Raw genomic sequence first — 17,117 nt, 5'->3', positions numbered from 1 at the left:
CACCGCAGGGAGTGACAACTCTAGGTGCAATAGCACTGTTTATGTGTAAGTCCTCTGTCACAATTCTCAAGTTTCTAACTGGGACACTGTCTTACTACCTTACACACCCTGGGATAAAGTAGCTAACAAAAGCAATTTAAGGACAGAACAAACGGGTTATTTTGCTCACAAGTCAAGGCCACACCCAGCATGGTAGAGAAACAGGGTAACCGGAGCTTGAGGTAGCTGATCACATGACATCCACAGTCCAGAAGGAGAGTGGTGGATACACATGCTCAGTTCACATTCTCCTTGTTTAGTTCAGGACCCCAGACCACAGGAATGGTGCTGCTCATATTTAGGGTGAGTCTGTCTTCCCACTTAACTCAAGGTAATCTCTCACAGGCCTGTCCAGAGGCTAACCCACTCTAGATAATCCCTCACAGGCCTAACCACAGGCTAGATCACAGGCTAACCCACTCTAAATAATCTCTCACAGGTGTGCCCAGAGGTCTGTGTTTCAGATGATTCTAGGTTCTGTCAGATGGTCAACTAGTATCGGGCACTGCAGACATCATCTAGGTTCTGTCAGATGGTCAACTAGTATCAGGCACTGCAGACATCATCTAGGTTCTGTCAGAAGGTCAACTAGTATCAGGCACTGCAGACATTATCTAGGGCTGTCAGATGGTCAACTAGTATCAGGCACTGCAGACATCATCTAGGGCTGTCAGATGGTCAACTAGTATCAGGCACTGCAGACATCATCTAGGGCTGTCAGATGGTCAACTAGTGATGTGGGAGGGTCTTCTGTTTTGTGTTGATTTCACTGGTTAATAAAGAAAGTGCCTTGGCCATTTGATAGGCCAGCCCTTAGGTGGGTGGAGTAGACAGAACAGAATGCTGGGAAGAAGGAAAGTTAGGCAGACGCCATGCCTCTTCTCTCCAGGTCAGACGCAATGGAGCTAGCCACCAGGTCAGACATGCTGAATCTTTCCCAGTAAGCCACCATCTTGTGGTGCTACACAGATTATTAGAACTGGGTTAGTCAAGATGTGAGAATTAGCCAATAAGAGGCTAAAACTAATGGGCCAGGCAGTGTTTAAATGAATACAATCTGTGTGTTGTTATTTTGGGTAAGGCTAGCCGGTGGCTGGGAGCTGGGAGGCAGAAGTGGCCTGCAGCTCCTTCTACAAACTAGTATCAGGCACTGCAGACATCATTTAGGCAGAAAGCAGCTTTCCAGAGAAGATCTGCCCTGCAGTGACATTTTGTTTGTGCTCTAACACATAAAGCTTGTCTGGAGATCAGAGTGCAGAGCCATCCACTAGTAAATCATAGAGGCCAGGCAGTGGTGGTGCACACCTTTAATCCCAGCACCTGGGAGGAGGACAGAGGAAATGATATGGCAGGGCTGAGACAAGAGCGTAGCCCCTTTCTGGCTGAGAAGTTGCTGAGGTAAGAGGTGGCTGTGGTTTGCACCTTTGTCTCTCTGATCTTTCAGCATTTATCTCGATATCTGACCCTGAGTTTTACTAGTAAGACCAATAAAACTCATGCTACACTGCCCTACCTCTCCTTTGTCCTCAAGTAGTGATGGGGAACCTCAGAATACAGCAGTCCTTACCCTGACATCTTTTTTTTAATTTAGAAAATTTTTTATTGATTTTTTATTGAGCTCTACATTTTTCTCTGCTCCCCTCCCCTTCAACCCTCTCCCATGGTCCCCATGCTCCCAATTTACTCAGGAGATCTTGTCTTTTTCTACTTCCCATGTAGATTAGATCCATGTATGCCTCTCTTAGTGTCCTCATTGTTGTCTAAGTTCTCTGGGATTGTGATTTTTAGGCTGGTTTTCTTAACTTTATGTTTAAAACCACTTATGAGTGAGTACACATGACAACTGTCTTTCTGTTACCCTGACATCTTGAATCATGACTTAACTAATAATGCGAGGGAGCCTAAGAAAGATAAGGACAGAACGGAGTAAGAAATGGCCTGACGTTAGAGAGGAAAGTCAACAAAGCAGATTCAAAATGACATTCTCATTCCAAGAACAAATTTGATTTGGTGATATTTAACAATCTGACAGAAATCATGTCACAAATTCCTTATAATTATTATTATAAACACTCTCAAGACTATGTTCATACAAATTACCAATGTCTGGCAAATTCAAAATGTTAGAGTATAACATACTATTCATTAGACTTATCTCTTCACTCACAATACTGGAAATAAAACCATTCAATTTGCTTTAAGAAAAAAATCTTTGAAGCCAATGAAAGAACATTCCAAAGAGATTCTGGAAGAATAATACTGTTTAAAGCTTTTTTTAAGTGTTTGTTAGAATGAAATTTCAGTACATGGAAACAGAAAAACAGAGAGTCTGTGAAAGCCCGGGTGAGTCACAGAGGAAGCAAAGCCAGCTTCACTGCAGAAGGACGCCTCGCTTCTAGAGCCTGTGTCACGTGTGTGGTCTCTGACCCACTCTGGAAAGCCCCTCCAGGAGCTGTTTGTAGAAGAGCATTCAGTCAACCTCTCCTGACGTCACAAGCACGGATGAGTACTTGCTGGAGCAAATTGCTAAGATATTTTGTTTTTTCCTTGTTTGCTTTGAGAAAGGTCTCACATGGTACATTAGTCTTTTTAATTTTATTTTTTACTTATTTATTTATTTTGATTTTTCAAGACAGGGTTTCTCTGTGTAACAGCCCTGTCTGCTCTGGAACTTGCTTTGTATACCAGGATGGCCTCAAATTCACTGAGATCCACCCACTTCTGCCTTATGAGTGCTGGGATTAAAGCTGTGAACCACCACTGCCCAATAGTATACCCTGGTCTTGAACTCTTTGTACATTTGAGGATAATCTTGAACTTCTGATCCTCCTGTCTCCACCTCCTGAGTGCTGGGATTACCAGGAGTGCCATCACCACATCTGGCTGCAGGTGGTACTGGTATGAACCCTGACAAACCCCAGGGCTTTGCCCATGCTAGAAAAGCACTCCACTGAGTGACATCTCTTCTGGGGTGTTGGAGAAGATTCTGACTCCTATGGAACAGAACAAAGCAATCTCGTACCTCAGTAACAATGAAGACCAAATGTTAATATAGCAGTAATGATCAGGATCGGAAAAATGTCTGAATTCTAATTTGTGAAAATCTAAACAAAGAATTAGTGTAAGGATTATAGTACTTCAAGGCTGTCTATTTTGGAATGTGCTTCCCCAAATGAACCATAACCTAGCAAAAAAAAAAAAAAAAAGAAAAGAAAAGAAAAGAAATAATAATAGTAATCTGTTGGGAACACAGCACGAAGGTCCTTGTGCCCAAAGACCTCCATAGAAAGCAGGAAAGTTAACACACAGGACTGTCCTCTCAAAGGAATGGACATAAAATCTGTTCTTTCATCCAGAAAGCTGGGAATTCGAGGTGATTAACAGCCTGATGATCTGTTGGGCCAGACCATATCAAGCTCCTACAATCAGGACCAGGTGGCTAATAGCTGAAATGACCTCTATCTATCCACGTGACTGAGACCAGGCCAGATCCTTCCTTAGGCCCTTAAGCTAGTACAGTAGCCTATCTCCAGACCCCATCTTCTTGGAAGAAATGATAAGTTTCTGAGTTGAGTTTCAGTGTAATTATGTTTCCTTGGGCACTGGTGATCTGTATTACACCTAGGAAACTTTTTCCAAATTATACTGGGTTTAAATATGCTGGCAAAAACTACCTGCATCAGACTCTCTAGAAGGTTTGATCCAGGTTGACAATTGGAACCCAGTGAGTTCTCACCTCTTCATGGGTCATTTTCCTGCAGAGACTCCATCAATAATCCAATGGCCCTTAAGTTATTATCCTGGGGCTGGAGAGATGATGGCTCAGCAGTTAAGAGCACTTGCTTTTCTTGCAAAGGACCCAGGTTCAGTGACCAGCACCCACACAGCAGTTCACAACTGTCAGTAACTCCAGTTCCATGGGATCCAACACCCTTCTGGCCTACACAGCACCACCACACACATGTGACACACATACGTGCATATAAAACACTCACAGACATAAAATAAAAATAAGTGATTTCTTTTGAAAGTTATTAGCACAGGGCCAGCTAAATGGCTCAGAGGGTTTAGGTGCTTGCCACCAAGTCTAAGAGTCTCAGTTCAATCCCTGGGACCACATGGTGGAAGGAGAAAACCGACTCCCACAAGTAAACAGTCCTCTGAACTCTGCATACACACTGTGGCATGTGCATATACACACATGTGCATAAATAAATCGAGAAAGGGAGAAGCAAAGGGGAATATGACCAAGATACAATGTATACATGCATGAAATTGCCAAAGAATACATAAAAATAATCTTTTAAAACGTTCACAGTGTAGGCCCATTAGTTGGACTAGCAAGGGATGTATGTGAAGCAGGATGGAGGGGGCGTGTCAGTCTCCTCTCACAGTAGTCAACATGAGAGCCCCATACAGTTATCCTAAATGTCAGACAGTCTGATATACCGTCACAATCCCTGCAGTGAGCCTCTAGGTCAGAGGAAGGACTATTGTATCAAGACACACAAAATGGAAGCCGATCAAACTTTCTTTCCTTATTATCACTGCATTCCACTGTATTTAGAATTTCTAAAGAAAGAGTAAACTATTAAAAGATAAATGCACTAGACCAGGTGGTGGTGGTGGTGCACATCTTTAATTCCAGCACCCAGGAGGCAGAGGCAGACAAATCTCTGTGAGTTCAAGGCCAGGTTGGTCTACAGAGCTAGTTCCAGGACAGCCAGGGCTGTTACAAAGAGAAACCCTGTCTGGAAAACAAAACAAAACAAAAACAAACAAACAAAAAAAGGATAAATGCACTGACAGGCTCTGGGGGTAGCCCCCTGTGTATGTACAATCCTCCTTTCCTCACTTCCCTGTTAGACAGACAATCTTTTGAATGTTTTGACATAAAATGATGTATGAACCTATGAAAAATCCTCAATGAAAACAGTTTAGCCTCTAAGGTTTTGGAACAAGCCAACAACCATTTTAGCAAGCAGCTAAAGTAACTATTTCCTTTTGGGAAACAGCTTTGGCTTGCTACTAAACTCCAGTGAAAACTGACTAGAACATTAAGAGACCATATAGTCAGAGTGCTCATCATTAGTTATTACTGGATGCATTTAATTCGAAATTCTAGCAGGCCCAACTGGGCTGTAAATCAAACCGCTGGCGAAATACCTCCTGAGTGTCCTCCTGCTATGTCCCTCTCACTCTCAATCTGCTCCCACAACTTCATGAGCTGCCTGTGACCACCAAGCTCGAGTGGGATAAAAGGGCTCCTGCTCAACTCATTCAAGGGGCTTCCAAGAATTAGGTAAGTGGACAAATCTTCCCTATGTGAAGGACAGAGAGTTAGTTAGTTGTTCATACCCTTATTCACCATGATTCTTAAGTAGTCTGGGTTAGGATTTACATGGCAATTTTGGACATGTCTGATAAGAACTGAGATGGGGCATGTCTGGACAGTCAGTGACAAGACAGTTTTGAGAAGGGCAATTTGGGTAAATCTCTGGACATCTAAAAATGTGTGTTCCATGTGACCATAAAACTACCTCACTAGGGGTGCTGGAGAGATGGCTCAGAGGCTAAGAGGCCTACTCTTCCAGAGGTCCTGAGTTCAATCCCCAGCAACCACATAGTGGCTCACAACCATCTGTAATGAGATCTGGTGCCCTCTTCTGGCCTGCAGACATACAGAATACTGTATACATAATAAATGAACAAATTAAAAAAAAAAAAACAACTACCTCACTAGAAAAGAAAGAATGGCTATTCTCAAGGCCTGGTCAATTCAGCCCTTCATTAGGCGGAAGGCTAACCATGTCCAGGCTAACTTAGTGGCATCACTGCTAAGTATCCCCAAAATGTAAAGTCCTCCAGATGAGCCATTTACTCAGAAGGAGCAGTCTGGTGACTACTCACAATAGAGATGTTAGCAATTTGTCACACTCCTCAGAAGAGACATTGATTGTGCTTGTATGTGATTTCCTATCACACTGCTGCCAATGCAACGGCCTGTGGACTTACTTGTGTGTTCACAAGACATCCAACTCAACAGTACCTCAGATGAATGATTAGCTGGGCTCCTGTGTTCTTAAACACGCTCTCCCCATCTTCCAAAAGTAACCGGCTCACATTATGGTAAAACAGCCCATAACCGCATGGGCCATGCTCCCACAGGGAACTGCCCTGTTGGAGAGTTGGGCTACTGTTGTGGAATGCAGTTTATGAGCTGAACTAGCACTGGACACAGCACTTTTCACAACCAACACTAATGATTTCTCTAGATTTTGTTTTCTCTAAGACTAATAAAGGTTCTGGTCCAGAGAAAGAGTGCTTCTGCTAAGAGAATTAATAATGCTATTTTGAACTAGAAGCTAAGATTGCTATCTGGTTCATCATGGCAGAAAAAAAAAAGTAAAGGAGACTTACAGTTATCAAGAAGGTATATGTGAGCTGGGCGGTGGTGGCACACGCCTTTAATCCCAGCACTAGGGAGGCAGAGGCAGGCAGAACTCTGTGAGTTCGAGGCCAGCCTGGTCTAGAAGAGCTAGTTCCAGGACAGAAACCAAAAAAAGCTATGGAGAAACCCTGTCTCAAAAAATTAAAAAAAAAAGAAGGTATATGTGTATGTAAATATATATGCATATATATTTATAAATTATAATATTTAGTTATATATAAAACACACAAGCACACACACACACACACACACACACACACACACACACTGCTGCCCTGAATAAAGTCTGGTGTGAAGACAAAGTCAAAATTGAAAAGGCAACCATTAGCCAATGCTTTTGTGTCAAGGCTTCTTGGTATTCCCTTGCCCTGCTCTGTTCTCTACCTAGATGGGCACAATGTTAGTTGGTCAACTTAATATTTAACCCACAATTTAAACAACAAACAAGCTAAGTCACAGTAAAATTAAAAGGTCAGCTACCACTCAGAGGTTTAAGCTTGACGGTAGGTTACCTTTCTGAAGAAGCGCCATGGAGGACTAAGTGCATCAATTTGGGGGGGGGGGGCATTCTTTAAACTATCTGTACAATAAAAAGTAGGGGTACAGTAAATTCAGGCAAAGGGCATGCTACATTTTGTCTTGCAACATTTCATGTCTTCTTTGGGGATATTTCTTTCTCTTACTCTATGAAACATCAGTTTATCAACCAACTGACCAAAGAGTGGCCAAGACTTATGCAGGGCTGATCACAATACACACTGCTAGCACACAGGGGAGCTCATATGGATCAGGTTTATGATGCAAGAAAGGTCAGACTGCCTCCCATAGACTCTGAAGCTAGAGGATCCATCCAAGGATTAATCCAGCCAGGGGCAACACTTCTGACCCAGTGCTGCCCATAGACATTGGTCATTTTTGCTTCTGGTTTCCCTACCATGTCCTCATCCCCATTTGAGGTTCCAAGGCCCGATTAGCTTCTCCTTGTCAAGTCATGCCAAGTCAATTTGTTTATAACTAAAACATGTTGACAATCCTATGTACTATGCTTGAGAGACTAGAAACCCTGAGCTTTCAGTCCTACCCGGGTGAGCACTTCCAGCTCTGGCTCTGGTATCCGCCTTCCTTATCGGTACCTGATCCACGTCTGATTGCATTTTAGACATCTCATTTTTCTCTGTGCTCTCCAAACATCCTCACCCACAAATAGCCCCTGCTACCTCAAGAAAGAGCCACTCAGCTTACTTCAGGTTTGTTCTCTATAACCATCAAGTTCTCTCAGCCTCACTTCATGAAAGGACTTTGAACCCATTCTTTCCTCTTCATTTCCAGAGCTACTGCCTAAATTCATACCCCACCTCACCCTTTGGTCCCCAACAACATCTCAACGTCAGGAACCTAAGACTTCTCAGTTCATTATCTTTGAGCTCAGAACCATTTGCCTTTCTTGTGTTGTCATCATTTAAATTTTAAACGTTTTAATCATAACATGTATGAAATATTTTATTGCACTGACAGTTTTATATGTCTTTTATTTAACTAGAAATCTTGGTAAGGAGTAGGCCAATGTGACTGACTTGGTATCTGGTGGGTTTTATATTCTCTATGATAAGCACAGAACCTGGCCATTAGGAGACACATTGAACTAGCAGCTAAGAAAGAAATTAATGAAGCAGTCTTCTTCTAGGTCTCTCTGCACCCAGCTTCTTTTTTCTACAATTTATGATCTCCACAGCTGCTAAAGCCAGCTTTTTAAAGGCCGCATCTGGTCAGAGATCTCTTACTGACAGTGGGATAAGATTTTATCTTCTTTTATTTTATTTATGTTGAGTTTTTGAGACAGGGTTTCTCTGTGTAACCAGGCTGGCCTCGAAGTCACAGAGATCCATCTGCCTCTGCCTCCCAAGTACTGGTATTAAAGGCACACACTGTCAACACTCAGCTAAAATTATATCTTCTTAATGAAATATAAAGATTACCCCCAAAATCTGGCCTCAACTTCTCCTTTATCTCTTAAATCAACTTTATTTGGTTCGCAGACATTTCACTAACAGTAGCCAAAATCTAAAGACGGTCTCAATATTCATGCACAACATATAGGTAAATAAACTGCTTTGTGTCAGTTCAGTAGACAAGCCTGACCTGAATGGTTTCCTGTCAATCTGAGAAGAGGTACCTCAACTGATAAAATACTTCCATCATATTACCTGTAGACAAGTCTGGGGAGTATTTTCTTGATTAATAACTATGTTGGAGAACCCAGACCACTGTAAGCAGTATCATGCCTGTGCAGGTGGTCCTAAATTATACAAGAAGCAGGCTGAGCCAGGTGTGGTGGCTTGGCCTTTAATCTTCAGGAGGCAGCGGCAGGCAGATCTCCATTAGTTCAAGCTGGCTATACAGGGATACCCTATCTCAAAAAATGAGAAAGGAAGACACAAGCAAGCAAACAAGCTGAGCAAGCCATGAGGAGCAACCTAGTAAGCAGCACCCCTCCATGACTTTTGCTTTAGGTTCCTGCCTTGAGTTCCTGTCCCGACTTCCCTTCATGATGGGCTGTAACTTGCAAGCTGAAATAAACCCTTTCCTCCCCAAGTTGCTTTTGGTTATGGTGTTTTATCATAGCAACAGAAACCTATCTAAGAGAAGTTACAAACAGGAGTATTTAGCAATAAATGAAATATAGCTGTTGCTTATGCTCTGTCCAGTTTTCTGGTTATCTGCAGTAGAGGAGCAAGTCTACAGTCCATCATTACTTGCTGCATCATGGAGCAGACATCTGTGGCCTCTTCTTTTGCTTCATCCCATTCCATGTTTACCCTACATCACTACAAAGTTTCCTAGGTTTTCCAAGCAATTCTTGTGTCTATATTTTCCTGCTTCAGTTATTTCCTTCTCATCCAACACAAGCCAATTTTCAGGTCACTTTGCCTTTAGAAATCTTCAGTTTTCTGCTTGTCTGCTCGGCACACTAGGCACACATGCCACATTTCTCTCAAGGCACTCTGAAGCTGGGCTTGTGTTCCCGCTGAAACAGATTTCCAATAGCAACGACAGCTGCTACCATTTGGAGATCAGCTATGTGCCAGGCACTGTTCTAAATACTAGATCTATAGTAACTCTTTTACTCCCATAAAACCCTGACTTAAGTGCCACTCTTACCCAGGCCAGGGCACAGGGAGCTACAGTAAACTACCTGAGAGTTCGGGGAGGTGGGGGGAGCAGGGTGCAAAGCCAGGCCGAGTCGGGAGCTCCTGCTCACTGCACCTCTCATGAATTCCTGGATGGCAACAACTGTGTCTTATTCATGTTTGTACACCCCATGCCCAGAGAACCTCAAATATTTGTGGAATGAATTAAAATTTATAATTTTCTCCTAGTCATCCAAGAAAAGTTCTTTGTAAGTAATAAAGGTTTTTAGTCAGTAATTACAGAACTGAATCTAGAAAGGGTCTTTCATAAACATGGAAGACTAAAATTAAATTTCTAATAACAAATTGAAAGAATGCTAAAGAATTTCACCATATTAAAAAAACAAACAAAAAGAAATAAAACAAAACAAACAAATTAAAAAAAAACCTAATGAGTTCTCTAGACAGCCAAGTAACTAAAGTGGAGGGGAACAAGCTGTCTTTTCTAAGGAATCAATGACCCCTAAGAGACTACAGTTATACTTTTCTCCTATAATAGCATATTAATGAATCCCACCATTCTGAATCTATTAGAGAGCAGAGTGTTCTGAAGGCAAAAGCAAAAAGGCAAAGTATTTAAACAAATGTTTAATCCTAAAAGCCCAATCTGTCCAGAATAATCCAAGAAAATAAAGCCACATCACTAAAAGAAGCCAGTGGCGTTTGCACAACACTTTGAGCAGTCCCACAGCAAGAGGCATCCATGCCATCTTTTAAACCACCAACTACTGCCCACTAGATCTCAGAAGCATCTAGGCTATCACTAATCAACAGTTGCTCCAGTTTGTTTGGCCTTTTTTCACCGTGATATACACGATGGCCAAAACCAACTTGGGAATAACAGGGTTAGTTTCCTTTTATACTTCCAGGTAACAGTTAATCAGTCACCGAAACCCAGCACTCGGGAGGCAGGAGGCGAATCTCTGTGAGTTCGAGGCCAGCCTGGTCTATAAGAGCTAGTTCCAGGTCAGGCTCCAAAGCTACAGAGAAACCCTGTCTCGAAAAAAGAAAAAAAAAGAAAAATGAAGCCGGGCGGTGGTGGCGCACGCCTTTAATCCCAGCACTCGGGAGGCAGAGGCAGGCGGATCTCTGTGAGTTCGAGGCCAGCCTGGTCTACAAGAGCTAGTTCCAGGACAGGAACCAAAAGCTACGGAGAAACCCTGTCTCGAAAAATCAAAAAAAAAAAAAAAGAAAAGAAAAGAAAAGAAAAATGAAAAGAAAAGAAAAGAAAAGAGAAAAGAAATGAAAAGAAAAGAAAAGAAAAGAGACCATGAAGGCATGCTGTTTACTGGCTTACTTACAAGTTAGTTGCTAGCTAGCTAGCTTGCTTGCTTTTCTCCTTCTTTTTCTTCTTGTTTGTGTTTTGAGTCAGGGTCTCACTATGTAGCCTTGGCCATCTTGGAACTCACTAAGTAGACCAGGCTGGTCTTGAACTCACAGAGATCTGCCTGCCTCTGCCTCCTGAGTGCTGGCATTAGTGGCACTCCAGGATAGCACTGAGTTGTCTATAGTATGCTGGCATGAATCATCAATCAAGTCATGAGCACAAGCTAATCTGATCAAGGCAATTCTGCAATAGAGGATCTCTGTCTCAGTGACTCCAGGTTGTGCCAAATTGGCAATAAAAACTAACTAGCACAGTAGTATGTCAAGGAAACTTACAAAAGCTAAAAACACTTAAACATAAATGATCCACACAGAAATATAAATGATTGAAGTATTTATTATGCACAAGTAAGTACTTCATTGAATTATACAGGTAACAATGAAACCACAGGGCACAAGTTGTATTGGCAGGAAGGGACAGGTTGGCTCACTGTGGCTACCTTTAGTTTCTCCTACACTAATAATCTACCTGGGCATTCCTATAGACCACTGTCCAGCTTGGATAGGTCCACAGCCCCTCATCCAAAGACCCTTGTCTTAGCCACTGTTCTACTGCTGTGAAGAAACAGCATGATCATGGCAACTCTTATAAAAGAAATGAGTTACCTTGCTTGCTTACAGTTTCAGAAGTTTCATCTACTATCATCGTGGTGGGAAGCATGGCAAGAACAAAACAGCACTCACAGCACTGGGGCAAGAGCTTAGAGCTACATCCAGATCTACAGGCCTGGCACGAGCTTTGAAAACCTCAAAGCCCATCCCCAATGACACGCTTCCTCCAAAAGAGCCACACCTCCTAATCCTTCTCAAATAATGCCACTCTCTGAAGACTAAGTATTCAAATATCTGAGCCTATGGGGGCATATTCAAACCACCACACCTATGAAACAAGTATCTTTCAGAATGTAACTCTTTCTTGAATTTAGGAAAGTGCATTAATTCTATACTCCAGCAAGACTAAGCAGATCTGTAGTCAAACATTAATATTTTTGCAACAAAATGAATATTCACATTCACTGCGATGAATAAAAGGTATATGAATAAAAGTCTCATATCCATTTAGATCAGGTTATGAGTCTGAAAACTACATTATTTTCTGAGCTTTTATGGTTTTTTGTTTAGTTTTATTTGCTTGGTTTTTCAAGGCAGGGTTTCACTGTGTAACAGCCTTGGCTGTCCTGGAACTCACTCTGTAGACCAGGCTGTCCTCAAACTCACAGATATCCACCTGCTTCTGTCTCCCGAGTGCTGGAATTAAGGGTGAGAGCCACCAACATCTGACTGCTTTTCAGATTTTTAAATTGAGGCAGAAGGACCATATTCATTGCACCACTGCATTTGATTTTTTTCACTGAGAAGGGCTTTCTTACAAAATAAATCCAGGTCCAACAGAAGTTTTCAGACAGTTTAGGACTGGCAACACCATTGGAAATCATCTTGGGAAACCCCTTACTTCACTGTTTAGTGACTGAAAACCCAGAAAAGTGAAATGAGTTGCTGGTGTCATATGCTGTGTACCTATAGAACTGAAATTAGAAACACAAGTCTACGGTCTCCCCTTCTCTTCTCCTCCCTCCTAGTCCCATCTCATCCTCACTACACCTTGATTTGAAGTGATATATCTCTAAGTTTATTTTTTAAATACTGAAATAATTATAGACAACAAGTAGCAAAAATAGGATAGAGTTCTCTGTCCCTTGGACACAGCTTCACTCAACAGTGACAAAATTACTGTATTATACTTATAGCATAATACAACTACCCTAAATCAACTTTATTCTGTTCACGTTTTCAGCAGCTTCTCATTCTTGTGTTCAGTTTGTGCAGCTTTATTCCTTGTCTAAACTCATGCAGCCACCATCACAAGACTCCAAACTGGCCCATCAGCATGATCCAGTTCTTCATCGTTTTATTCCTCCCTTCTCCCAACAATGTCACCTAACTAGAAATGTCACTTATCTGTTCGCCATCTCTACAGTTTGGGCTTTTTTTTTTTTTTAAATGATCTACATGCTAGTTTGGCTTCTATTGCTGCGATAAAACACTGACAAAAGACAACTTACTGAGTAATGATGTATTTGGCTTGCATTCCCCAGTTGTAGTCCACTGAAGGAAGCCAAGGCAGGAGCCTGGAGACAGGAGCTGATGCAGAGACTATGGATGTCTGCTGTGCATTAGCTTGCTCCCACTGGCTTGTTCAGCCTTCTTTCTTATACAACCCAGAACCAGCTGCCCAGGGTGTACGACCACCCAGTGGGCTGGGCCCTCCCCCCCTCCCACATCAATCATTAATCAAGAAGATATGCCATAGTCTTGCCTACAAGCCAATCTAATAGGAGCATTTTCTCAATTGAGGTTTCTTCCCAGATGACTCCAGCTTGTGTCAAAGTGACCAAAATACTAATAATATTAAAAAAAACACATTGTACAAATGGGATTATACATAATATAAACTTGTGGAACTCAGTTCTTTAAAAAAAAAAAAAACAAAAAAAAAACTAGTGTTAGAAAGCTGGGTATGGTGGCTTTAATCTCAGCACTCAGGGAGCAGAGGCATGAGAGTTCCAGGCCAGCCTGGGTAACAGTGTAAAACCCTGTCTTCAAAAACACCAAATAACTACCCTTTGATGAAACGCACGACCTGTCCCCACCAAAGTGTCTCTAGTTCAGTAGTGCTAGCATAACTGCTCTTCAGTTTCTACCCTTTTCCTCTTGAGTTTGACTCCTGTGACGCTCATGTAGGCAGAATCAAACAGAATGCATGTTTATAGGTTGTTCATTTCATTTAGCATACAGTCTCACGGTTCAGCTGTTGTAAAATATGCAGTTGTTTTTCCAAGGTTGGTTAACATCCCATTTATGTATAAACTGCATTTCATTGATGCACTCACCACTGATGAACGCATGAGCTGTTCTACCTTCTGGATATGGTAAACAATGCTATAAACATAAATATATAACTATCTGAGATCGTTTTAAAATCTTTTGGAAATATAGTTAGAAGTAGAATGGCTGAGTCACATGGTGACTCCTAATTTTCAAATAAAAAGTAGTGTTTGTATTTGGGAAGGCACATATATGTTCAAATAGATGTGCACACATGTGGAGGCAAGAGGTGCACACTGGGTGCCTCCCCTGATCTTTCTCCACCTTATACTCTGAGACACGCACAGTCTCCCATTGAACTCGCTGAACTCAATTTGGGTCTCACTGAACTCATTAGTGATATAGGCTGGTTGGCCAATGGGATCAAAGGGTTGGCCTGTCTCCATATTGCACCTCAACACTCGGGTTACAAAATCCACTTATACAACTCTTGGTGGCAGCTGTTTGGTGGGTACTTGGAATCTAACCTCAGGTGCTCAAGCTTGCATTGTAGGCAATTAATGACTCAGACATCTCTGCAGCTCCACCAAATATGGTGTTATATGAATTATAAATGTATTTTAAAAAATTTATAAATGTACTACAAATAAATACAAATGGTGTAAAATGTATTTTTACATGTATTACAGTTTGGTCAAAGATTCACCAATGAATGACATTGGGTTGGTCCGGTTGGGACTATTCCAAGTACCCATGCTGAAAGTAACTTCTTAATTATCAACACTTTGCTGACAAGACTTTGGCAAACTTACAGCCAACTTTTAACATTATAAACATCCCTGTATAGGTTCTGATATTGACACGATGATTTCTTTGGGATAAATGTTCATGAGTTGGATCAATGAAATGTATAATATATATTTAATCTTATAAGAAACTGCCATTTTCCATATTGGTCATACCAATTTACATCCCTATAAGCAATGCGTGCAAAATCTGTTTTTTCTGTCTCTTCTCCAGACTGTGGCATCGCCAGTGTTTATTTCACTCCTTCTCATAAGCACGTGAGAGCATCTCACGGTGACGGAAATCTGCATTTCTCTAAGAGCCAATGGTGTTGAACAATCCCACCTCCCAACTTTACGTCCAACGGTATTGTTTCTTTTTCCACTGCAGAGTTTGAGACAAGGTCTCTCGTTTAGCCCAGACTAGCTGACCAGCAATCCATAGGAATCCCCAGTCTACATCCTCCGTGCTGGGATTACAAGCCTCGAGCCTTTAGACATGGTTGCTGGAGACCATTCCAGGTGGCTGTACCCTGTACCGGCAAAGACATCTCCCCATCTTGCAACTTCTCTTTCCGTTTGAAATAAACTACAAATCACGAGGTATGAGTTGTTTTTTAAATGATAAAGTTTTCTTTTTTTTTTTTAATTCTATGGGCAGGTTTAACACTGGTCCAGCATCAAGAGGTAAAAGCTTCATGAGGATAATGACTTTTACCCGGATAGTGCTATACCTGGATATTTGTTAAGAGCTGTCTGCTTTGTCAGTCTGTCTCTCCCGTCTTAACCTTTCTGTAGGTGAACACTTTAATAGTGAGGAAATGAAAATTGATCTATTCCACTTTTAAAATCTCACATCTTGAGTGTGACTAAATAAATACACGTCTCTGATATCTTCACAGAAGCATGTGCACAGTTACGCGAAACTGTGAAAAACATCCCCAAGGTTTTCTCTTAAGAAAACCATTTATCTACTGAGCTGAGCCAAATAGAATAATGTTTTTTTTTAAAGATACCAAAGAGAAGGAGAGAAGGGATAAAAGAACTGGAAAGGCCCAGAGCTATCTTGAGTGTTCTACCAGGAAAAAAGAAAAAAAGACGACGGGGCACGGGTAATAAAAAGAACTAGCTGGGAACAGAGTTAGCATGAGTGTCCTGACCATATCATAACAGCAATAAAAAAGGCGCGTGGGTACGGGTGGGTCGGTGGGTCGCTCACCTGGCAGTGGTAAGCAGAGGGTGCTGAGTTCCCACCAGCTTGCGCACCTGCATGGCGATGTTGCTGAGCTCGTCACTCAGCAGGCAGCGCAGGCTCATGAAGGAAGCGGGGTAGCCCACGATCTTTTCTGCCTCTGACACCACCTGGTTCCAATGGGCTGGAGACCTGGATGAGTGAGCACGCCTGGAGACTACTGAGGAGATGGTGTCAGGGGCCCCCGAGCACCACCATTGGCGACGTGGGGGACCAGCCGCCCCGAGATAACCGGACAGGCGCAACAGCAGCTTCCGAAGGCTCATAGTGTGAATCTGAGAGGGTCAGGGACCTGGGGAAGGTGTCCAGAGAAGGCACAGGAAACAAGGGCTGAGGAGGAACTTTCAGATTCTAAACTCAACGGCGATTCCAGACTCTCGGAGAAATGTGGCTTTCCGGAGCCGTAACCGGAACTAAAGTTTGCTGCTTCTGCAAACCAACCTGGCGGGATCGCAGCCGCAGTCCCAAAACTACACTGGCCACCTGTGGTAAATAGCGCTACAGTCACAGGCTACACGGAGAACACCATATTGGAGGCATGGAATGCGGCCTGCCGTACAGACAGGGGCGGGCTGATGAGCGGCAAAGAGTACGCCTTACTTTACGGCACCACTGGGACCGCCCCAGAGGGGCGTGGCTTTGGCGGTGACCACGGTGCGAGGGAATGGCTGGAAGCTTCTGCCGTGGACTTCAGTGTCCCGCCCGGCGGGGATGTGGTAGGCTCTCCAGCCTCCTTTCTAGCCCTGGATCTGGGAGGATTCGGGGTCGCCAGAACGTTTCCCCCAGCCCGGCGCAGAGTGAAGCTTATGTAAATAAATATGTCGTGAGTCGAGCCGGCGTCTGCAGTGAGGTCGTGGGACCGTGGCTCGGGCTGGCGGGGTCGCCCTTCGCTTCTGTCCGCCTTAGGCCCTGGAGTGGGGGGCGAGGACGCTGGGGGTCGCCCCTCCTGCTGGGAGTCGTCTGCGCCGCGGACCCCCCGCAGAGCTGGGACGCAAATCGCTCGAACCCCTCAGCTCTGGCCGACGTGTCCGGGTTTCTCCTGTGAAAAAACCAGACAGAAGCAACTTTGCCTTCTGCACAAGGATGCTGTGAGGATGGAAAATTCACTGGCCTGACTGCACTTCACATATTGGCTCTCTCAATCTTTTGTTGCATTTTCAGGATACTACTATTCCCTGCATTATGGGAAA

General features: G+C 43.0%; 1 protein-coding gene across 3 annotated transcripts in view; it reads right to left on the bottom strand.

Moving 5' to 3' along the window:
* The window catches only part of Pdss2 (decaprenyl diphosphate synthase subunit 2), a 238,151-nt gene extending 221,669 nt beyond the window's left edge, over positions 1 to 16,482 (bottom strand). For 2 of the 3 annotated variants that reach the window (XM_041654993.1, XM_041654992.1), the window contains exon 1: positions 15,895 to 16,482. In XM_041654993.1, the coding sequence (XP_041510927.1) occupies positions 15,895 to 16,193 (299 nt within the window). In that variant the 5' untranslated portion in view covers positions 16,194 to 16,482. The remainder of the gene's footprint in view (positions 1 to 15,894) is intronic. The other variant, XM_041654991.1, reaches the window with a different exon arrangement.
* Positions 16,483 to 17,117: the final 635 nt, after the last annotated feature.

The sequence above is a fragment of the Microtus oregoni genome, unplaced genomic scaffold, assembly GCF_018167655.1.
Source record: "Microtus oregoni isolate MIOR12 unplaced genomic scaffold, Mior012 000006F_ref0000085, whole genome shotgun sequence".
Lineage (NCBI taxonomy): Eukaryota > Metazoa > Chordata > Mammalia > Rodentia > Cricetidae > Microtus > Microtus oregoni.
The sequence above is the reverse complement of the archived record's forward strand: the minus strand, read 5'-3'. Positions and strand labels throughout refer to the sequence as shown.